The 24,405-nt window shown below is 41.3% G+C and overlaps 1 protein-coding gene across 5 annotated transcripts in view; it reads left to right on the forward strand.

The window, feature by feature from the left end:
* Nucleotides 1-24,405, forward strand: part of KIAA1549L (KIAA1549 like) — a 125,879-nt gene that overhangs the window by 61,361 nt on the left and 40,113 nt on the right. For all 5 annotated transcript variants that reach the window (XM_075837777.1, XM_075837779.1, XM_075837780.1 and 2 more), the window contains exons 6-13: nucleotides 688-824; nucleotides 4,355-4,517; nucleotides 5,284-5,343; nucleotides 11,304-11,455; nucleotides 11,783-11,954; nucleotides 13,334-13,497; nucleotides 20,502-20,677; nucleotides 21,938-22,065. In XM_075837777.1, coding sequence (XP_075693892.1) covers nucleotides 688-824; nucleotides 4,355-4,517; nucleotides 5,284-5,343; nucleotides 11,304-11,455; nucleotides 11,783-11,954; nucleotides 13,334-13,497; nucleotides 20,502-20,677; nucleotides 21,938-22,065 — 1,152 coding nt within the window. The remainder of the gene's footprint in view (nucleotides 1-687; nucleotides 825-4,354; nucleotides 4,518-5,283; nucleotides 5,344-11,303; nucleotides 11,456-11,782; nucleotides 11,955-13,333; nucleotides 13,498-20,501; nucleotides 20,678-21,937; nucleotides 22,066-24,405) is intronic.

Here is a 24,405-nt window from a genome sequence, read left to right on the forward strand (position 1 = left end):
ACGATCAACATCTTTTGCAACCGGTTACATTAAATTGCAAGTTCTTATAACTTTAAATGTTTTTCCCGACCAATAAAAAACAGTTGTAAGTTTTAAAAAATGTCATATATTTACCCCTTTAATTCAGCATGTTTCCATGGCGCTGATCACCGCGTTCCGCCAGCGATCCTAATCTCATCACACAGGGATGATATGTCATTTGCTGCCACTTGATGGCCATATTGGTGACATTTGTATTGGCAACACATACTGCTGTGGCCAGTCATTGGTTGCCACAATTTTGTGGCACCAGATGACATGCCTTGCGAAGCCGGGCCATCGCGAGGGAAAAGCAGAGCAGGTAGTGGCCCAGGGCGCCATTGGGGATGGGGCATAATTTAAAAATGAACATGCTCAGCAGAGCCATATGTGCATGTTACTTGGTGAATCAGGTCCAATAGCTGTCAAATGAGCGATTGTCCATCTGTTCTTGACAGATCGGTGAACCCAACAAAAACTTTCAGTGAAACTCTGGTCAACCTCCCCTGCCCCAAAACTTGGGAGTCCGTTCTTTACTAATGCAAAATCAAAAATTCCAATTTTTACCCGAAGTTTTTATTATAAACAGAAGCCGTGACTCTAGTGTGGACAGAGTCTTAGAAATCACATTGTTCACTGTGAAATGTCCTTGTTTTTTTTTTTTTATAGTGCTGAAGTTGATGGGAACAGGCGCTAACGTCCATACTTGTGTGTATATTCGAAACATGGAACAAAGGCTACAGACGGCGTTTGAGAGGGCGGAATTAACTAGTACAGGTGCAAGCAGCAAAAACCTCTCAGTTCAGGTAGTACATCATTCATTATCTATATACTGCTAATTATATGTATATATATATATATGTATACACATATATAACACACACACAGATACATATAGGTAGATGTAGCAGAGCTGACTTTTTCATTTGGTACAACCCTTCATGGTATGATTATTTGTGGTTTTACATGGGACTGCAGGTTAACCTACTACAAAAAATATGGCCCCACCACTCTTTAGACCGTATTTTTGGTTGTGGGATTTAATCCATAGTGACTAAGAGTTTTTTTTAATAAATTCTTTTATTTGTCATTTTGTTATTTTATATCACAAATCGTACAGAATATACACAACATAGTGCGAGAAATGGCAGTGAAAAACATTTAACGGATCACAGGTCAGTTATCGGCCTCACATAAGTACATGGGGTCACCTGAGAGTACCATGTCGCTGAAAACAGTTAATTAGGGAATCTCCGACATGCACGCTGAACCCGCAGCCGTGCATGGTATATCCTGAGTGCGCATATGAGCATTAAAAGGAGAAGAGAGATGCAGAGACAGAAAGAAGGAAAGGCAAAATAGTGAGGAAAGAAAGAAAAGGAAAATGGGGGGAGAAAACAAAAAAGAGGGGAGGGGGGGAGCTGGCCTGACATACCGGATCTAGACGGGAATTCACGAGGCCATGATGGTTTTATATTCCTCGGTCGTTTGGAAACGAATCCATTCACGCCATGTTTTTAGGAAGGAGGCATGAGTCCCCTTCATTGATGCCGTGAGGTCCTCCATTCTCATGATCTCCTGGATCTTGCCGAACCACATGCCCACCGTCGGCGGACAGGACTGTCTCCACAGTGCAGGAACACATGCCCTAGCAGCGTTTACCAAGTGTCGAACTACCGAACGTCTATACGAGGGCAGTGGGACCTCGCACAAATGAAGCAGGAAGAGGCCCGGGGATCACAGGAGAGGATAATCCGTGAACTTTGAGGAAATGCGCCACACCTCGGACCAGAACCCAGTCAGGAGTGGGCAGTCCCAGAAAATATGCATGATTGTACCCACTTGGTCCCCACATCGCCAGCATAATGGGGAGGCCGCCGGGATCATTGCATGCAATCTGGAAGGCACCCTGTACCAACGGGACAATATCTTAAACCCTGCCTCTTGAAATCTACTGGCCATGGAGGACTTATGCGTCATGGTGAAGTGACTAAGAGTTGAGCACACAATCTCAATGTCCCAAACTGGCTGCTTAGTAGTAAATAATGACCAAAGCCTATTCTGTATGATGGGAAAATCACAAGGGTGTTCGACTGCTCCCACTCCCCTACCATGAAAAGATCTGCATGTAAAGCGCTGCCAGCTAGAGGTAGCAGTACAAAGTGTCCCATTGAGATATATATATTTGGACTGTCTATTCTATTGATTTCATTGGCTACCTGAGGAGTGGCTATAGTGTGTACAGGGGTAGCAGTTGCACCTCGGCCCCTGGGCCTCAAAGGCCCCTCATCATATAAGAAGACAACAGCATTATAAATGGCGCATGTTTGAGGGACCCTGTTTAAAATTTTGGGCCCAGGAGCTTGACGTTACAACCCTGCTGGCTACACTGGCCTTCTCATATGGGGTAGAATGACCCTTGGGCCCCCACAGACTCGAGACCACAACCTCTGCACCTCTCTTAGTTCAACCAGGTTCAACTAGATTGATGCACATCTCCATTATGTTTCTTATAATACATGTAAATCTCTTGGAACGACCAGTTTACCACATATGACCTAATATTTAACCAACGTTTGTGCATTATAACAATGTACTGACTGATGCCCACCTGATATTTGCATGATGTAAAAGTGCTGTGCATGACATGCGTTGAACAGACATTTCCTCCCCTGGCTTCATATACTGGATCATTACGATACACATTGGCACAGCGTTCTGCGTATAACTGTGGGTTTTTTGGCACAGGACAAGTGGCGGAGCAGCACCTGTTAGAGCGTGTCCTATTATTCATGATTATACTATTCACAGGTGCAGAGGCCCGGCAGGACATTCTGCTCTGTAATATCTCCAGAAACTGCCCACAGATCAACTTAACCCTTTATTAGTCCTTTTTCAGCCTTAAGCATGTACCTTTTATTGAACAAATCAACCAAATTCATAACGTTACTATACAGTAAAAAAAATCCTCTGATATGGTCCTGGATTATCAAATATTCTAAATGATTAGTTGGTCCTAGAAAAGTATATTGAATTTACCTGTAAGCGTGGAGAATGTGGAAGACAGGGAAGTATACATCACCCTTTGCTCATCAGCCCTCCGGTCCAACCAAAGGCTGATTTCAGTCACAGATCACTGTCAATTTAACTGAACCGAATTCAGGTACCCATAAAACCTGGGCAAGCGTCACCAGAGGTGTCTGTCGGCTGCTTATCCCTGCTCCCAGCAAAGAATTAACATGCAGGGGTGGCCGACCCGAACAGTCTGTAGCTAGTTGACAGATAACCGTCACCGGCCAACAGTTATATCTATGACCATCTTTATTTAGTTACATTTTTTTTCGTTTTTGTTTTTTTACCCTATTTTTTTCTCTTCTTGAATCCCTGGACAGTTCTTTATACCTGCCTATAATAATTGTCTTATTTCTTCAGCCAAATCCATTTTATATGCTCTATTAGGTTTGTTTAGGTAATAGATGGGGTCCCAATGTAATTTTTTTTCTTTTTTCAAGGGGTAACTAAACTTTTATAAAATGTTTGACATTTTATAGTGACATGTCAGAAGTTTTGATTGGTGGGGGTCTGAGTACTGAGACCCCCACTGATCGCTAAAACAAGGCGGCAGAAGTCCTTGGGTGAGTGCTGTTCTGCTTAACTTCTGACATCTTTCCTCTGAAAACCGAGCGAGCGATGTATGGACTCACAGACTTTCTATTGAGCTCGTACACCGCTAGCTCAACTTTCCAGAGAAAACCGATCAGAAACAAAGCGGCACAGTGCTCATCCGCTTCGTTTTAGCGATCGGTGGGGGTCTCAGTGCGTGGAATTCCACCGATCAAAACTTCTGACATGTCTCTATGACATGTCAAAAGTTTTTTTAAAGTTTAGTTACCCTTTAAATAAAAATTTTTTGGGCATTGCCATTCTAAGTTATGTGCCCCTTTTGTTCATTGATGGGGTGACATCTCCTAGACTAGAGACATAGCTAGGCTTTCCTTCAACTGGGGCAAAGAATCAGATAGCTGCCCTAGCCTGGTATGTTGTACCCTAGCCCAAGCAAAGTAGCTTGTTGGTGCCCCCCCTACTGGCACTCGGGGCACATGCCCAGCCAGTCTCCCCCCCCCCCTTCTAGGTGCGCCCTTGCCTAGACTCCTCTAACGTCATTTGCTGACACGTCTAAATGAAATGGCAGGAAATACTAAAACAGAAGATCCCCTTTAAGTCAATTCATTAGTAATATATCCATCAATCACGCAACCATGGTTGTGTAACATCTATAATAACACGTTATTTACCTTTCGTTACAATATCTATATTTTTATGATTTTCTTGATAGATTTTGAGCACATCCAAAGATATCCAAATTCTGACCCTGATCTATGTAGTGAAGAATAATAGCAACACGATAAATGGCACGACGGCTAGCAGCCTTCTCAATGTCCTCTCTGGAGAGGTTGTTGGATACTATCTGGGAGACCCTCCATCCATTATTGCTGAACGTAAGTACTGCACGCTATATACTAATCTACTCCCCTCTATTATCTCAGCGTAAACTATGGATGTGTATTGATTACAATGGACTCTACCTTCATGATTGAGCTATGGAAATTCAGGGGCTGATCAGAGCTATATGGGTTCATCAATTTACTGCAAAGACCAGGTAATAATTGCTTCTATTTTAATTAATTATTGAGTAAAATTTCTTTAATCCGGTATCTATTGGACCATGGTGATCCTGGATGAGTACATTAGCAATGCTATTGCTCGCTCCCTTTTTCCCATAGGATTTACATAGGAATGCCATCAAATAAAAGCCCGGTAATTAAGTTTTATGCTCATTCCCACTTCTCACCAGCCTTTCCTTACTGTAAAAGAGGACCTCATACATTTCCAGGAGGAATAACAGAGGGACAGCATGCAAAGAAAATATTCTCCAGAGTTGTTACTTCTTGGGGAATACAAGTTTTTGTTAAAACAGACAAGTCAGGGGAGCGTATAGTCTGGTCAATTCTGGATTACATTTTTAATCCAAATGGGCAAAACCGGATTCAAATTTCCAAATTAAAATGGTAAAATTGTTTGCTGGACCATTGCAATTTCTAAATTGTTAGGTGCTGAATGAAAGAAATGTGCAAATTCTCTAAAGTATATTTACTAATTTGTGCGTTGCAATTTAAAGCTACAAACACAGTTTTATAATGTCAGAAATAAAAACACTACAACATTTTTTTTTTACATTTTTGTTTTTATTCTGTTTTATTTTAGCTCTGTATTATCCGAATATTGATATATCAGCTTCCACTATGAACTACTGGGTGTACACAGGTAACGTTTTTTTTTTTTTTACTATATTTTCCGGTGCCCATGTTGGGATTATATTCATCGCCAGATACATTTTCTGTCATCGCCATTGTAGTTGATTTTATATTTCTGTATAAAAAATGACCATAGAAGGCTCACTGGGTGGAAATGACCATATTCGCTGCTTATGAATAAGAATGTTTTTATTTTACTTCTATAGCAGTGCGGCTGCAATAGAGTGGTCGGAGCCTTCTGCTTACGGCACTAACCCTGCATAGCTTCCGGCACCTGGAGGCAGCTGGTACAGCTGATCGGTGTGGGGTCTAGGTGTTGGACCCCCACCGATCATATACTGATGACCTATCCTGTGTATAGGTCATCAATATAAAAAAAAAAACAGCCCCCAGCCTGGACAACAGCTTTAAGGCTCCCCTACAAAGATCTGCCGAACCTGCCAAGTTCGCTGACAGATAACACCTATATATAGATAACAGGATCCACCATTGACAATAGGTCGTGGACACAGCTCCCCTCCTTCCCCTTCCATAATGATCTCTGCACAGAGCATGCGTAGAAAACTCTTCCATAGAAGTCAATGGGTCAGCTCCCGTTCACAGGTTCCTATGGTTCATGTGGCTGCTGTAAAGCATATCTCTAAATGCTGTTTACAGCAGCTCATTCAAGATGGCTGCCCCACTATAATGTACAGTAGATGAAATAAAAAAATCTACAATAAAAAAAATACAAACAGATCAGAAAAATCTGGTTTTAATTATGAAAAAGAAAATATAGGTGATACATTCCCTTTAAGCTCTTTGTACCTTCCAGTGATGTGAATATTAGGAACTTTGTGGTCACCATTGATTTTTTTATTTCTTACGAGCAATCCTACCGTTGGGCATGGTAGCATTGAATTGAATTCAAAGTATTTCTTCGTATGAATGTCACGCAACAGACTACTGGCGTTATCATCTTGTCCCAGCCAAATTGTCTTGGTCCTATTTCCAGCAACATTTTTAATGTAGCCCATGTACAATCATGTGATAGTGGTACTCAGGGCTGGGCTTTACATTAGATGGTGCACTGTAAGTACCTTCTATTGACTCCCCCATGGGGTACAGTGTACAAATAACAATATTGTACAGTGTCACAATCAACATACCACTCAAAATAATATACTGTCCAGTGCCTAAATAACAGTAAGTACCAACATACTGTGCTCAAATATTACCAACATGCATTGACCAAATAATACCCCCCTACAGTGCGCAAAGAATAGCGCCATACAGTGCTCAAATAATACCACCGTACAGTGCTCAAATAATACCAACATACCGTGCTCAAATAACACCACTATACAGTGCTCAAATAATACCACCCTAGAGTGTTAAAATAATACCAACATACAGTGTTCAAATAATACCACACTAGAGTGCTCAAATATTACCACCATACAGTGACCAAATAGTACATACATACAGTGCTCAAGTAATACCACCATACAGTGACCAAATAGTACATACATACAGTGCTCAAACAAATACCACCCTACAGTGCTCAAATAATACCAACATACAGTGCTCAAATAATGCCACAATACAGTTTTCAAATAATACCACCCTACAGTGCTCAAATAATACCAACATATAGTGCTTCTGTGTACCCTTGTCTGTTTGTCTGTCGTGCACATATTGAGCGTAGGGACCGTCGCCCAGTTGTACGCCGTCGCCTAGGATGGGCCATGCAAGTAGGCAGGGACTGAGTGGCGGGTAGATTAGGGCTCACCTGTCTGTCTCCCTACCCCGACATTACACTACAGTGCTCAAATAATACCAACATATAGTGTTCAAATAATACCACCCTAGAGTGCTCAAATAATACCACCATACAGTGCTTAACTAATACCACCATACAGTGCTCAAATAACACAATCATACAGTGCTCAAATAATACCACCCTAGAGTGCTCAAATAATACCAACATACAGTGACCAAAAAATACCACGATACAGTGCTCAAATAATATCACAATACGGCGCTCAAATAACACCATCATACAGTGCTCAAATAATACCACCATACAGTGACCAAATAGTACATACATACAGTGCTCAAATAATACCACCCTAGAGTGCTCAAATAATACCACCCTACATGTATAGGATCTGCCAGACACAGCTTCTGTGTCGACGCCCATGGTTAGAGTGACTCGATCTGCCACCACTCAGGCTGGGAGGCTGAGGAGTGGGAGAACCTATCACAGCCTGGCCAGATGGTTCTAGCTCCCGCCCTCGGTCTATTTATACCTTCAGTTGCTGCTTGTCCTTTGCCTGTGATTCTATCCTGTTTCCTGGCTCTGCTGCTCCTGCTATTATTATTGACCTTGCTTCATTTTGACCTTGGCTTTACTGACTACGCTCCTTCTCTGCATTTGGTACCTCATACACTCCTGGTTTGACTCGGCTCGTTCACTACTCCTGTTGTTCACGGTGTTGCCGTGGGCAACTGCCCCATTTCCCTTAGCTTCTGTGTACCCTTGTCTGTTTGTCTGTCGTGCACATATTGAGCGTAGGGACCGTCGCCCAGTTGTACGCCGTCGCCTAGGATGGGCCATGCAAGTAGGCAGGGACTGAGTGGCGGGTAGATTAGGGCTCACCTGTCTGTCTCCCTACCCCGACATTACACTACAGTGCTCAAATAATACCAACATATAGTGTTCAAATAATACCACCCTAGAGTGTTCAAATAATACCACCATACAGTGCTTAACTAATACCACCATACAGTGCTCAAATAACACAATCATACAGTGCTCAAATAATACCACCCTAGAGTGCTCAAATAATACCAACATACAGTGACCAAAAAATACCACGATACAGTGCTCAAATAATATCACAATACGGTGCTCAAATAACACCATCATACAGTGCTCAAATAATACCACCATACAGTGACCAAATAGTACATACATACAGTGCTCAAATAATACCACCCTACAGTGCTCAAATAATACCACCATACAGTGCTCAAATAATACCACCATACAGTGCTCAAATAATACCACCATACAGTGCTCAAATAATATCACCATATAGTGCGCAAATAATACCACAATACAGTGCTCAAGTAATACCACCATACAGTGACCAAATAGTACATACATACAGTGCTCAAATAATACCACCCTACAGTGCTCAAATAATACCACCCTACAGTGCTCAAATAATACCACCATATAGTGCTCAAATAATACCACAATACAGTGCTCAAATAATACCACCATACAGTTACCAAATAGTACACACATACAGCACTCAAATAATACCACCATACAGTGCTCAAATAATACCGCCATACAGTGCTCAAATAATACTGCCATACAGTGCTCAAATAATACCGCCATACAGTGCTCAAATAATACCAACATACAGTGCTCAAATAATACCACCCTGCAGTGCTCAAGTATTACCACCATTCAATGCTCAAATAATACCACCCTACAGTGCTTAAATAATACCAACATACAGTGACCAAAAAATACCACGATACAGTGCTCAAATAATATCACAATACGGTGCTCAAATAACACCATCATACAGTGCTCAAATAATACCACCATACAGTGACCAAATAGTACATACATACAGTGCTCAAATAATACCACCCTACAGTGCTCAAATAATACCACCATACAGTGCTCAAATAATACCACCATACAGTGCTCAAATAATACCACCATACAGTGCTCAAATAATATCACCATATAGTGCGCAAATAATACCACAATACAGTGCTCAAGTAATACCACCATACAGTGACCAAATAGTACATACATACAGTGCTCAAATAATACCACCCTACAGTGCTCAAATAATACCACCCTACAGTGCTCAAATAATACCACCATATAGTGCTCAAATAATACCACAATACAGTGCTCAAATAATACCACCATACAGTTACCAAATAGTACACACATACAGCACTCAAATAATACCACCATACAGTGCTCAAATAATACCGCCATACAGTGCTCAAATAATACTGCCATACAGTGCTCAAATAATACCGCCATACAGTGCTCAAATAATACCAACATACAGTGCTCAAATAATACCACCCTGCAGTGCTCAAGTATTACCACCATTCAATGCTCAAATAATACCACCCTACAGTGCTTAAATAATACCAACATACAGTGACCAAAAAATACCACCATACAGTGCTCAAATAATATCACAATACAGTGCTCAAATAACACCATCATACAGTGCTCAAATAATACCACCATACAGTGACCAAATAGTACATACATACAGTGCTCAAGTAATACCACCCTACAGTGCTCAAATAATACCACCATACAGTGCTCAAATAATACCACCATACAGTGCTCAAATAATATCGCCATACAGTGCGCAAATAATACCACAATACAGTGCTCAAATAATACCACCATACAGTGACCAAATAGTACATACATACAGCACTCAAATAATACCACCATACAGTGCTCAAATAATACTGCCATACAGTGCTCAAATAATACCGCCATACAGTGCTCAAATAATACCAACATACAGTGCTCAAATACCACCCTGCAGTGCTCAAGTAATACCACCATTCAATGATCAAATAATACCACCCTACAGTGCTTAAATAATACCACCATACAGTGCTCAAATAATACCACCATACAGTGTTCAAATAATACCACCATACAGTGCTCAAATAATACCACCCTACAGTGCTCAAATAACAGCTATATACATAAAATAATCTAATAGAAGTGCTATATAATTTCTAAATAATAGTGCCCCCTCCACAGATGTGTCCTGTGCAATCGTGCAGGTCGTACTAAGCAAGCCCTGGGGTCGTTCCATTGTCGATCCATTTTCCTAAAAGTGGCCCATGTCAATCTTTTACTACCATATTGTTTTCTCTCCAGCATTTGGTGCTGATTATTATCTTTATATCGTTTGAGCTTTGTTTTCCCCATACAAAGCTCCAAATTCCCTGTATAGATATTGAGGAAATATATTAAGCACTCTACGCCAGCTTTCTGGCGTAGAAAATGTGCAATTTGTGCATCAACTTTCCGACTTTTGCATTTTTACGCCACCTCTGCCACTTAAAAAAAAATTAAAAAAAATGGGTTGGGCTTAGCAGGAGGGGCTAACCCAAAAAAAAGTTACTATAATTTACGCCAGAAACTGCCGTAAACGATAGCGTATATCTAGCCAGCTCTTAGCTGGCCTACATTTCCCTTTCTGGCACACTTTATATTAAGGCTACATGCACATGTTGCGAAATTTGATGCGTAAAATTCACATAAAAACCGCAGATAAATGCAGATAATTCTGCTGGTAAAATCTGCACTTAATATTGCGTGTTTTTTTAATGCGTTTTTGGATATGGATTTTAGGGCTTTGTATCAGGTAAACAGAACGTCACCCATTATACAGACGCTAACAAGCTTCAATATGACTAATGTCACGCTTTTTCCGCATTGTGAAATGACATACAAACACTTTTGTAATACTGTTAAACCCGAGTGGAAGGATAGATTACCTGCTCGCTTCACGTGAAACCAAACTGTCAAAGAACAATCAGTGTGTTTGTCTTCTGAGCCTCCCCGATCACGGCGGTGATAAATAAGTCGCAATAGGGAAGTACTTTCACCTTCAAGTAAACAAATACCAATCACATAAAAAACACCGGCACATTCCGAAAAACATTCTTCACTGTACTCAAGAATTTCTCCACACGAGGAAACGTATTTCAAAACCACCTGAATCCTTGTCAACACTCCGATTACGTTCTGTTGTCGTGGAAACCAGATGATGAGTAATTGAAGATGACTTTTATTCGAAATGAAGCCAAAATATTCCAAATCTATCAGATAATTATAATATAAAGGTCAAAGTTATTGAATGCTGACAAAACTCTTGTATGAGTCAAAACCGCTTATCTCTTCTCCAGTGATACAAGGAGTTGATAGTCAGCTATTGGGATCAAACAACCAAAGTTTTGCGCGGCAGATGGAAGAAAGATTGGCGAAACTGTTTCAGATCTCGGGTCAACAATCAAGAAGATTTAAAAGAGCAACCGCGGTAGGAAGCTATACAGTTCAGGTGCGTAAAACCAGAGGTGTAACTTGAAGCTCCTGCTCCCTAAAGCAAATTCAGTAACAGAAACAGCGCCTCTCTTGTCCATAGGCTGTATCTGGTATTGCACCTTAGCCACTTTCAAATGAATGGTACTTAGCTGCAATATCAGACACAGCCTATTGACAAGAGTGGTGCTGTTTCTGGAAAAAAAAAAAAGGATATGTTTTTTCCAATCCCATACAACTCTAAATATCATGATTCTGACTGCACCGTTATTAATTCAGAACATCTACAGTAAATTTGGTTTCACACCTCGTGTCACTGTTTACATGACTTTGTCTTGTTTTACAGATGGTGAAAATGCAGCGTTTGGACGGTCCTAATAATCTGGCTGAACTAACCTACTATGCTTTAAAAGACGGGCAGCCAATACTGGGCACGGTTGCTGCTAAACAATTGAGTACCATCGACCCTCAGACCATGGCCCTGACACTTGGATATATTGTTAGAGTACAAGCAAATTGTAAGCACACTTTATTTTAAACAATGGTTTGCCGGTCGAACTTGAGATATCAACATAAGAGTTTACAATAAATATTCCTTTAGATATATTGGTCTCTATTGATTCAGTAAAATTCCTTTCATCTGGAATCAATGGGAACGGAAAAGTGTCTGAAAATCAAGACAAAGAATTATGTTTAAACTAACATTTTTAAAAACTTTTGACATGCCATAGTGATATGTCAGAAGTTTTGATCGGTGGGGGTCCGAGCACTGAGACCCCCACCGATCGCTAAAACGAAGCTGCAGAAGCACTCGGATGAGCGCTGTGCCGGTTCATTTCTGATCGGCTTTCCTCGGAGTGGCTTATGGACTCATAGACTTTCTATTGAGCCCATGCACCACTCCGAGGAAAGCCGATCAGAAACTTGGACCCCCACCGATCAAAACTTGTCACCTGTCACTATGACATGTCAAAAGTCTTTAAAAAGTTTAGTTGCACTTTAAATTTATTTTAATACCTAAAGAGTCTCAAAAAAACATGGAAACCAACAAAAATGTGTATTTGCCTAAATTAAAGGAATTTAATATAAAACAAATATATGTGAATATCTGTTGCGTTGTGCTCAGAATAATCTCATTATCTCCACTCTGCTCACACTTCTCCATCTGCTCTTCCAGGATCTTGGAAAACAAAGCTCCATACTGTGACAAGATTATATTACAATCCGAAAATGTTTAGTAAAGGGCTGTGTGTTTTAGAAAAAACATTTTCATACACCCTAATAGGAAATTCTGAAGAGGGGGCTCCCCCGTTCAGGACCCTTATCTATCAGTCAGAGAGGAGAGTGGTTACTAAGATCATCTCACACTTGAGACCCCCCACAGATCATGTCGGAGCCCCACAGATCATGTACTGATGACCTATCTGGTGGATAGGTCATCAGTTTTCAGAAGGTGGAAAACCCCTTTAAGTACGCCCATGCATCACCAGGACAGCCCATTGATTTAAATGGGAACTGTGTAATGCTTTGTTTCTCCTGCGGGGACACTGCTGGGGGATTGAACACTTACTAACGAATTCCTACACAGTTTACAGCTGATCACTGCAGGCCCTTGCAGTGGGATATCCTGCAGTCAACTTATTTGGGGAACATTTTAATAAAAAATTGATCAAAGCAGACAACCTCTTAAAGGGGAAATGACTGGAGGAATTATTGGGGAAATGTATTAAATCTAGTGGAGCAGTGGCCCAGGGCAACCAATCAGGTTGCTGCTTTTATTTCCCAAAAGGCTCTAATATCTCCCCTATATATGTAGTTTGGGTGAGGTTACCTTGAAGACTCCTTCCTTGAACCCAGACTTCTAATTATGAATGAATTATTCTCTTCCCTCCCTTAGCTGTTGTGCAAAAGCCACCAAACAATCTCTGGATAATTGCGGCAGTTTTGGCTCCTATAGCGGTTGTCACGGTCATTATTATCATCATCACCGCTGTCCTCTGCCGAAAGAACAAAAGTGACTTCAAGGCAGACAACATCAGCAACATCCCTCCCAGGACCAAGGTAAATTGTTCCCTTCTTCGAGAATTTTTTTTTTTTTTCAAAACTTATTTCTATTTTGCAAAAAAAAAATAGAAAAGAAAAAATAAGGAACTTTCTGGACATGATTATTAAATTAGATTCTGCAATAAAGAACTTCTTCATTAATATACATTTGTGGCCTCAACTCTAGGGACCCCCACGATCATCAGAACAAAGGCACAAATGTATGTACAGACGTTCTGCCGATCAATGGGGATCACAGGGATCAGACCTCTACCAAACAAGAGGCCATCAATGTATATTAGTGGAAAACCCTTTACTAATATATGGTGGATCCTTTATTAGAAAAGGAATTGTCCCAATCTGTAAAAACACTTTAAAGATAAGTTCTTACAGGTCGAATATGCTGCATAAAGGTACACAGCGTATCCGCCCTGTTGCCTGCAGGGAATTCTGTCCGAAAAACCACACCAAATGGTGGTGCAATTTTTTGCCCCGGAATGTCCGCTGCGGAAATCCTGCACTAAAAAAAAAATCTGGATATACTTACCATGGCGACGCATCCCTCCGAAGTCCTGACGTTCTGAAGCCTTGGGATGACGTTTTATCTCATGTAATCGCTGTAGCCTGTGATTGGCTGCAGTGGTCACATGGGATGAAACATCATTGCAGGAGGCCGGCCTGGACAGAATTCTGGGTAAGTATATGATTTTTATTTTTTTCCTGAGTTGCGATTTTTGTGGCGCAATCGCAGCTTTTCCTCGGCAAAAATCGCAACATCTGCTATTTATTGCGGGTTTTACCTCCCCATTAAATTCAAAGGGGAAAACCCGCAACAAAAAAGCAGCAATTACGCAAATACAATTGGCATGCTGCGGATTAAAAAAACGCACCGCAGGTGTATTTCTGAGCGTTTTTTCCGCTCAGCATTTACGCAGCGTGTGGATGAGATTTGTTGAAATCCCATCCACTCTGCTGTTACTGTATCATGCTGCAGATTTTCCGCACCTAACTCCGGTATGGAATATCTTCAGTATTTACGCTACGTGTGAACCCGGCCTAAAGGGTTCATATATTTTTAAATAATTTTACTACTTTCTATAAAACTATTTGCTTTGTTGCCTATTTTTGTACATGAACACCGAAAGATTTAAAATTGACCATATATTAGTAACTCAGACGTCAGAGCAGGAGCCACAATTTGACTGTAAGGCTATATTCACACGGAGTATTTTGGGGGAGGAATATCTGCCTCAAAGTTCCAAACGGAATTTTGAGGCAGATATTCCTCCCCCAAAATACTCCGTGTGAACAGCAATTATCGCGCCGTTTTTCGCCCGCGGCCATTGAGCGCCGCAGGCATAAAACACGCTTTCTCCTGCCTCCCATTGAAGTCAATGGGAGGTCGGAGGCGGAAGCGCCCGAAGATAGGGCATGTCGCTTCTTTTTCCCGCGAGGCAGTTTTACTGCTCGCGGGAAAAAGACGCCGACGCCTCCCATTGAAATCAATGGGAGGCGTTCTCGGGCCGTTTCTGCCGAGTTTTGCGACGCGGTTTCCGCGTCAAAAAACTCGGCAAAAGACCCCGTGTGAACATAGCCTTATATTTCTTCTACTTACAAAAATATTGTGATTTTTCTGTTTTGTTTTGTTGGACATTTTTACAAAAGCGACAACAGAAAGTGCAGCCATATTGAATGTCACCGCTGAATGAGCTTCTTAAAAACCAAAGATCAACTATTATTTTGCCACCATTAGGTGCTACAATCATAATTACAAAATCTTGGCTACTCCTCTAACTACTGATTTACTATTATATGGCTATTTTAAAGTTTTGGATGGAGATCCTCTTTATTATAATTTTTTGAATTGTGCAGGTACTGAATGTTTTTGTTGTTTTCCATTAAAGAGGACATGTCCCTCTCCTGATCTGTCTATTTTAGTAAATACTTCAATGAAACAAACAATACTGACATCTAAAAACCTCTCTTTTTAGAATTCTGCATTGTGCCTTTCCTCTGACAATCCTATTAGAAATGTATGAAAAAAGTGACAACTGGGTGTAACTATTTCCCTTATCAAAGGGGCGTGTCTCTACACAGTCTCACTCTATCAGCACTGATTGGACATTTTCAATCTGTGTAGGGACACACCCCCAACTGGTACCGCCCAGTGGTCAATTAATTCATAAATTTCTAGTAGGAATAACAGAGGTACAACATAAAGTTCTAAGAAAACATGTTCCAGAATTATATCGTGGGTAATATAGTCAGACCACCAGAAATTCTAAGAATATAATAGAAATTGGTTGACCCCCCTAGTCCACGAGTCCCGGTTATAAGACTGTTGTAGAATTTAGTTGAGGAAGGTTTGAGTGCAGGGTCATCCGGTAGGCCCAGACTGTGACATAGTAATGGCCCTCAAAGGTCCAGCAGAAGACACCACATTTGGAGGTGACTTTGGTGCCAATCACTTGCCACTAGGGTCTATTGCTTATGGGACGATTCACAATGAACCTATTAGATCTTATTAATGATATGACCGGTGTACAATGATTATGATGCCATTAACAGTAGACGTTCTATATAGATGGAGGGTGGGCGCTGAAAATCATCTCCACTGGTGGCCAAAGGAACCCTAATCTAGAACCGTTGGGTGAAAATATTACATACAGCTCCTTGAAGATTAAATGCTCATTTATTACTCGATTATTTATATAAAATATTGGTCAATTCTGTACAAATATAATTGAAACAAAGTGCATGTTGAAGATGAGATGATAAACTCCAGGGGGTGGCCATCTGTGGTGTAATAATGTTACGGTTATTTCATTTGGTGCTGTGAGTGTTCTGGGTTTTAACATTGTGTCTGTGATATTGATTTCAAGATTATATTACAACATCCAGCAATTCATTTTCATAACGCGTTCAGGCATCTTAGGTTTGGCAGAGCACAATGCTTCCTTCTCCTGAAGTTCATTTTTTACCGTCTCTTGTTTACAGATCTGCCGAGGTTATTAATGGAATGTAAATTGACGGACTGAATGTTATTGTTGATTTATTGAGTATTATTGCCAAAATAGCTTCATTTATTTCTGTGTAGTCTTCTGAAGGCGCAGTGACCGAGGGATGTAGAATCTGATTTGATTTATTTTGATAATAAACGTAAATTTTTGAAGCCTTTCCTTAACCTCTTGCCGACATTTGACGTATCCATACGTCATAGCCGGGTAGGGGAAGTATGGAACGGGCTCACTGATTGAACCCACTCCATACGATACGGTTGTCAGCTGTATGTTACAGCCGACATTTCACAGATCCCGCACAGATCCCGCTCGTTTAACCCGTATTGACCGCGGCATTTAAATCGTTAGAAAGAGGGGGGCGAACCGCTCTAGCAGCTGATCGCGCCCCCCGCAATGCAATAGCGGGGTGGCGATAGTTTCTATGGCTGCCTGGGGGCCTAATGAAGGCCCCCAGGTCCACCATCTTTGTGCTCCTACTAAGCCTTGCCTCCGGCAGGGCTTAATAGATGCCTGTCATAAATACGATATACTGCAATACATTAGTATTTCAGTATATAGTGCAAACGATCCAACGATCGCTGGTTGAAGTCCCCATGGCGGACTAATAAAAAAAGTAAAAATTTGTAAAATAAAGGTTTTTTTTTATGTAATAAAATAATTAAATATTAAAAGTTCAAAAAAACCTCCCTTTTCCCATTTCCCCCTAGAACATAGTAAAAAAAAAAAAGTAAACATAATTTATATCGCCGGATCCGTAAAAGTCTGAACTACTACAATATATCATTATTTACTTATTATTGAGTACGACGTAAAAAAAAAAAGAAGTAAATTCAAGTATCACTATTTTTTGGTCATCTCATCTCCCACAAAAAATTTAATAAAAAGTGATCAAATTGTTGTATGTACCCCCAAAATGGTATTATTAAAAACTACAGCTTATCCCGCAAAAAGTAAGCCCTCATAAAACTTAATCGACGGAAAAATAAAAAAGTTATGGCCCTCAGAATTTGGCGACACAAAATAAATTAATTTTTTTACACTTAGTTTTTTACTTGTAAAAGAAGTAAAATATAGAAAAAACGATATATATTTGGTATCGCCGTAAACTTATTGACCCGCAGAATAAAGTTAACCTGTTGTTTTAATTTCACAGTGAAATCCATAAAAACGAACCGCAAAAAACATTGGAGGATTTTCTGTTTTTTTCATTTTCTACCCCACAAATATTTTTTTCCCCGTTTCCTAGTACATTATATGGCACAATAAAAGACGCTACGAAAAACTACAACTCGTCCCTCAAAAATCAAGCCCTCATAGGACTAGATTGACGTAAAAATAAAAAAGTAAAGGTTTTTGGAAGGTGGGGAGGGAAAAAAAGAAATTGAAAAACTGAAAAATAGCTGCGGCGGGAAGAGGTTAAAGGGATTGTCTATTTTCATATATCCCTTTATGGAACACTGGGTTAATAGTTGGGGTCCACCATTTAGGGTTCTTCTTTATTAGCCAGAGCAAAGAACAACTCTTGCTCTGGATCACCCAGCACATCCATGTATTACACAGACAACCTATTGATTTCAATGTAAATTGTGTAATACCTCATTTACCCTCTGGTGGTGCTGCAGGGAAATTGAACACTTGCTGTCAGGTACCACCTCAGATCACAGCTGATCACTGGAGTTCCCAGCAGTAGGAAAACCTGTGATCAACTTATCATTAGGGAACCCTTATAACAAAAAACAAAACAAAGAAAACATTGTCTAAAGCAAACAGCCCCTCTAAAAATCTTGTATCATGTGGGAGGTAAGATTTTTAAGATAGACTGAATTATTGGTCATAACCAAATAATCATATTTGGGGATGGGAAGGATTCCCATGCACATTGTTTCTGAAACATTCATTATTTATAAGGCCTTTATACCTATTCACTTGAATGGGCCTGAGCTGCAATACCAGACACAGCCCATGGACAAGGGAGGTGCTGTTTCTGTAAATAGAAAATATAGGCCCTTTTTTTTCAAATCCACTTCATATGTGTTCACAGGTGTTTTTTCTGGTAGACCTATAGTCCCTAATACTAATGTCTATTGTTACTTTTTGTGGTTGATAGAAAAAACCTCTGGTTTAAAGAGGCTCTGTCACCAGATTTTGCAACCCCTATCTGCTATTGCAGCAGATCGGCGCTGCAATGTAGATTACAGTAACGTTTTTATTTTTAAAAAACGAGCATTTTTGGCCAAGTTATGACCATTTTCGTATTTATGCTAATGAGGCTTGCAAAAGTACAACTGGGCGTGTTTAAAGTAAAAGTCCAAGTGGGCGTGTATTATGTGCGTACATCGGGGCGTTTTTACTAGCTGGGCGTTCTGACGAGAAGTATCATCCACTTCTCTTCAGAACGCCCAGCTTCTGGCAGTGCAGACACAGCGTGTTCTCGAGAGATCACGCTGTGACGTCACTTCCCCAGGTCCTGCATCGTGTCGGACGAGCGAGGACACATCGGCACCAGAGGCTACAGATGATTCTGCAGCAGCATCAGCGTTTGCAGGTAAGTAGCTACATCGACTTACCTGCAAACGCTGATGCTGCTGCAGAATCAACTGTAGCCTCTGGTGCCGATGTGGCCGACACGATGCAGGACTTGGGGCAGGAAGTGAGTGACGTCACAGCGTGATCTCTCGAGAACACGGCTGTGTCTGAACTGCCAGAAGCTGGGTGGTAACGAAGAGAAGTGGCTGATACTTCTCGTCAGAACGCCCAGCTAGTAAAAGTAGTAAAAACGCCCCGATGTACGCACATAATACACGCCCACTTGGACTTTTACTTTAAACACACCCACTTGGACTTTTGCAAGCCTCATTTGCATAAATACAAAAATGGTCATAACTTGGCCAAAAATGCTCGTTTTTTTAAAATAAAAACGTTACTGTAATCTACATTGCAGCGCCGATCTGCTGCAATAGCAGATAGGGGTTGCAAAATCTGGTGACAGAGCCTCTTTAAGTCGGCCAATATATATCCAACCTCAACAGCGGCGGACATAGAGTTGAATGGGCCCCATTGCATCAACATAATGAGGATCCCTCCTGATGGTGGTTCATGTCCCCATTCCATCCTCGTGACAGGACAATATGGGGCTTTTTGATCTTCTTACCCATCTCTTGCACAACAAAAGGGACTTTTGCCCCCAGGCTACTTACCTAGTCCCTTATTTGCTAATATAAAGGTCCCTATAGAGATGGAGCCTTGTGCAGATTAACGCTACCTATGGAGAAGAAGGATGTGGCAACCTGATCTGGGCCCCCTTCCTGCATGGGCCACATAGCTGCCATCTTGGCTTCCTCTATGGTATATACGCCCCTTGAATTTTACCACTTCCTTCTCTTATGAGATATTATTCTTATACCTCACCTAAAACTCTTCCATGTTCTTAATTAAGACTCTATTCGCATTGGCATCAGGGTTTCCGATTATAACCATGACTCAGTGTCGGATCCGTCATCCGACTGATACCAACGCCACCGGACAGACCCTGTTGATTCACAATGGGGGTAGTTGGGCTCCAACGCAACCGCTGCGCATGTAAAACTATTTTTTACATAAAATATGGCGGAATCTGCGACTGAAGCTCCCGATAGAGAATTTGGAAAGCTGTACTATCTAACGACAGCAAAAAGTGCATTCACTTGTTCAGGCTGTCAGATAGGAAAATCTTTGTATGATTATATGTCTAGTTATATTAGCAGACGATCGAGCGCGGTTTACTAGGGGCCAGTGACATTTCTGGTAGGCTCCCCCCCCCCCCTCCAGTCACGAGCTGAGGCTATCGCTATAAATCTTGGGATGGCGCAGCTGCCCACTTATGGTTGACATTCACATAGTGCTCACCCTTTGCCCTATTGGCGTTCCACTCATTAACCTATGTATCCGATGGGAAATCACAATGATGTCATCAAGATTTTTATATATATATATAGTTCAGGAATGTCACATTTCTTTTTACAGCCGGTTCAAGGTTTCGATTACGCAAAGCAGCATCTTGGACAGCAAGGAGGGGACGAGGACATGCTGCCTGTCACCCAAGAGACTGTGGTGCCATCACTCAACCTGTCCCAGGAAAGGGACAGCACAAAGGACGGCAGCACCGAGAAGATGCTCAAGTCTTCAGATCATAGAAAGAGGTGTGACTCCAAAAATCATTCTATAGAATTTAACCATGTATGTGCCTTCCCCACCCTCCCCATGGTAGGGAGCGTTTCCCCCTGAGTCATCTGTTTTTTTAGTTATATCTGTTCCTGGGAAAGCTGGGTGATAGACCAAAATGCATCAAGTCCCACAGGAGTTTTCAACCAGCTTTCCCGGAGTACTGAATGGCAAATCTATCTAGTTGTGCCGTCATCCCTCCCTTTCTCCCGCATCACTTCCATTAATGGAATAATTGTGGCCATATTTATTGTCGCTCAACTTTCCCAAGGAACAGATATACTGTAATTTAGAATAGCTGAATAGAATATTTCACAATTTAATTAAAGAGGACAATTTCCGATTTTCAAATTTTTTTTAAATTTAGGAATGTTATTTAGCAACAACGTTACCAATTTATTTTTCAGTTTTTCCTCCCTCCGCCACCAGTGTGTAGCATTTTTTTAATTAAAATAAATACATTTCTCTATATTAGCTTCTCGCTCTAGGACAGCACGGATTGCACATTGCAATATCCCAATCAATGGTGCCAAATGACAAACTCAGCTCTGCCATATCTGCATGGCCAGCAAAGACATAAGTCTGTATACCATTTCCAGGGTGCCCCTTTAGAAAGCCTAATCTTATGGACATTTTTATGGACATTTTTTGCCGCTTTTTTTTTAAATTACAGCAAGGGGTTGGTTTGGTGTTTTTCTCCCATAGTACACTATATATTTTTTTTTACCAAATTAAAAAATATGCATGTGTAAAAAAAAAAGCTGGCGCTTGCTTAGATGCACTTTATTTTTTTTGCAAAAAAAAACCAAAACGCGTCAAAAAGTCTATGCGTTTTAAGGTTTTAAGTATGGCTAGACTTTTTATTGTCTCATTGTCTGCCTTAATTGTCCACAGGTAAACTTATATCAAATATACAGATGTAGCAGAGTTGAATTAGTCATTTTACTGTAAAATATATCTAAGTGAAGATAATGGATTAGGTGTATTAGAGTAGGTTTACTACACAAATTGAAAACGTTGTGATTTTGTAATGAGTTCTTCCGAATGATAAGCGCAGTTCTGTAACGTTGACTAACTCAGCTCTGCTGCATCCGTGAAAGGGAAAACTCTACAATAGAAAGCAGACATTACAGTCACTGAAGCCCCCGCCACTTCTCCCAAAAGCTCTTGATATTTTCATTATGTGAGTTCCAGAAATGATGCCTAACACTTGTCTCTGTTGCTATGGTAACCTGTAGCCGGTCGCCTTGTGAAAATGGTTCCGTCATCAGCAACGAATCAGAGGAGGCCAGCTCAGACGGGAGCACTCCGCAGAAAGTAATGGCTCAGCACAGAGTGACAAAGGATGAGGCTGGCAAGCGGAACGGTGAGGAGGGAACCCTGCTAATAGCTCTGCAGCCGGCACTGTACATCATCTGTAGCACCACATGCATGCCCCGATACCCTGCGCCGGGCACTCATATTATATTACACCTATTTTAATACGCGCCTTCATCTAAAATTATGCATAATCAATTCCCATAATCAAATATATATATATTTTTTAGAGGTTTTATTCTGTCTTTGCTGGCAGAACGTTCCACGTGTTCCTTTGTCTTGCAGGGCACTGCCACAGAAATAGTTACATATTCCCCTCTGCTGCGTTCTGTGGAGTTAGAGAATCTATAAAATGACGCAGCGCAATTCTTATCGGATCATTACATTTAATTCGAGTTTTTCTGGGACGGATTTAATTACTTCTGTCCCTATTCTCATTCCTTATCAAGCTTATAGTAAAGCATTGTATGTGTTAGCATGATAGGGAATGAGAAGCGTTCCCTAAATTTAAGGAGCGTAAGGTCACAATCTTTTGCAAATAATAAACAATTAATTCCCTGTCTGCTGGGAAAACCCTGGTGAAGATGTTTTCAGATTAGAAAAAAAAAGTCTCCTTTTTTTTAAATAAATAGCGCCACTTTTGTTCATGGGCTGTGCTTGGTATTGCAGCTCAGCCCAATTCAAGTTTGTTGCAATACCAATTACAGCCCATAGTCAAGAGTGGCGCTGTTCCTAAAAAAAACACACACTTTTTCTAATCTCATACAAACCCTTTTACAAATGGCACCTTACAATGACTGCTGGACAAAGCACCACAAAGTCTCAACAACTACAGACCACAAATATTTTAAGGGGGTTTTCTGGTTTTACGTAAATCATACTATTGAAATGTATTACTTATACTGTGTATTGGTTATAAATATTAGATTGGTGGAAGTCCAACTGCTGGGACCCCCACTGATAGACAGAACGGGGGAGTCCATTCTTCTTCCTATGAATGGCTCTGGGAAAGAGTCATATGGGGCAATGGCTGGATATCTTTAATCGTTATCTACACAGTGGAGTCCCATTATTATTACCACCAGATCATATCCAGAGTAACCGCCGTGTGCAGCATGGACAGCAGTAGACGGGCTGGGAGTGACTCAATAAGGCGCTGGTCGGTTGTCTCCGGTATCTGGCGCCGTGCTGACTGCAGAGCATCCCACATTTGGTGGAGGGAGCGTGGGGGGAGGATCCATAGAGCGAACAATACGATTGAGGTCCCACAGATGCTCAATTAGGTTCAAGTCTGGCAAATTAGGGGGCCAGGGAAGTACTTGGAAGTCTTGGTCGTGCTCTTCCAACCACTGTCGGACATTTCTAGCCGTGTGACATGTCGCCTTGTCTTGCTGGAAGATTCCATCTGCCCCAGGGAAGACAAACATCATGTATGGGTGGAGGTGGTCTGCAACGATGGATTCATGACCAGATCGGTTCAGAGCCTTCCACATGGATGAGTGGCCCAGAGAATGCCAGGAAAAAATTCCCCAGACCATAACCAGCTCGTGTTCTTCCAGCAATGGTTGCCGGGTGTTTGTTCTCTGATGTTTCTCACCTGACACGCCAACGTCCATCTGTTCGATGAAACCGTGACTCATCGTAGAAGGCATCCCTTTACCAATCATTGGTGGTCCAATTCCGATTCTGCCGTGCAAATTGAAGCCTTTTTTTCCGATGCACCTTTGTTAGCTTAGGAGCAGTGACCATCCGTCTGCTTCAGAGCCCCATACACAGTATGGTACGCTGAACTGTTGTTTTAGACACACGTCTGGTAGCCCCCTGGTTGATTTTCACAGTGAGCTGCTCCACAGTATCGTGACGTTCGGCCCTTGTGCACTTTCGCAGCCGACGTTCACTTCTCACATCAATGGCACGTGGCGCTCCGCAGTTTCCACGTCGGTTATTCCCAATGGTGCCATTTGTCCACTCACGATACACTGTCCCCACAGCAGCACGCGAACAGTTCACAGACTGCGCTGTTATAGAAATACTGCCACCCTGGGCCCGAAAGCCAATAATTATCCCTTTTTGCAACTCTGATAATTTGCCCCTTTTACCCATGGCAACAACGAGTGATATGTGATCAGACAGCCTATCGCCCACCTAACATGCCCACGCCACATCACTTCCTTCATGGGCTACACGCTGCTGACGTCGCAAGTAGGAGGTGGTCGTAATAATGTGACTCTACTGTGTAATATACTTTGCATTCAAATTTCTCACCATTTTCAAGATCTCTGCTTGATGTCACTGAATGAAATAATTCTTTACATCCAGAGTCAGAAAACCAGTAAAGGCCTATCGCACAAAGTGATGACATATCGCTTGGACATGCCATCATTTTGCA

The sequence above is a fragment of the Rhinoderma darwinii genome, chromosome 9 (genome assembly GCF_050947455.1).
Source record: "Rhinoderma darwinii isolate aRhiDar2 chromosome 9, aRhiDar2.hap1, whole genome shotgun sequence".
In the NCBI taxonomy this organism is placed as follows: domain Eukaryota; kingdom Metazoa; phylum Chordata; class Amphibia; order Anura; family Rhinodermatidae; genus Rhinoderma; species Rhinoderma darwinii.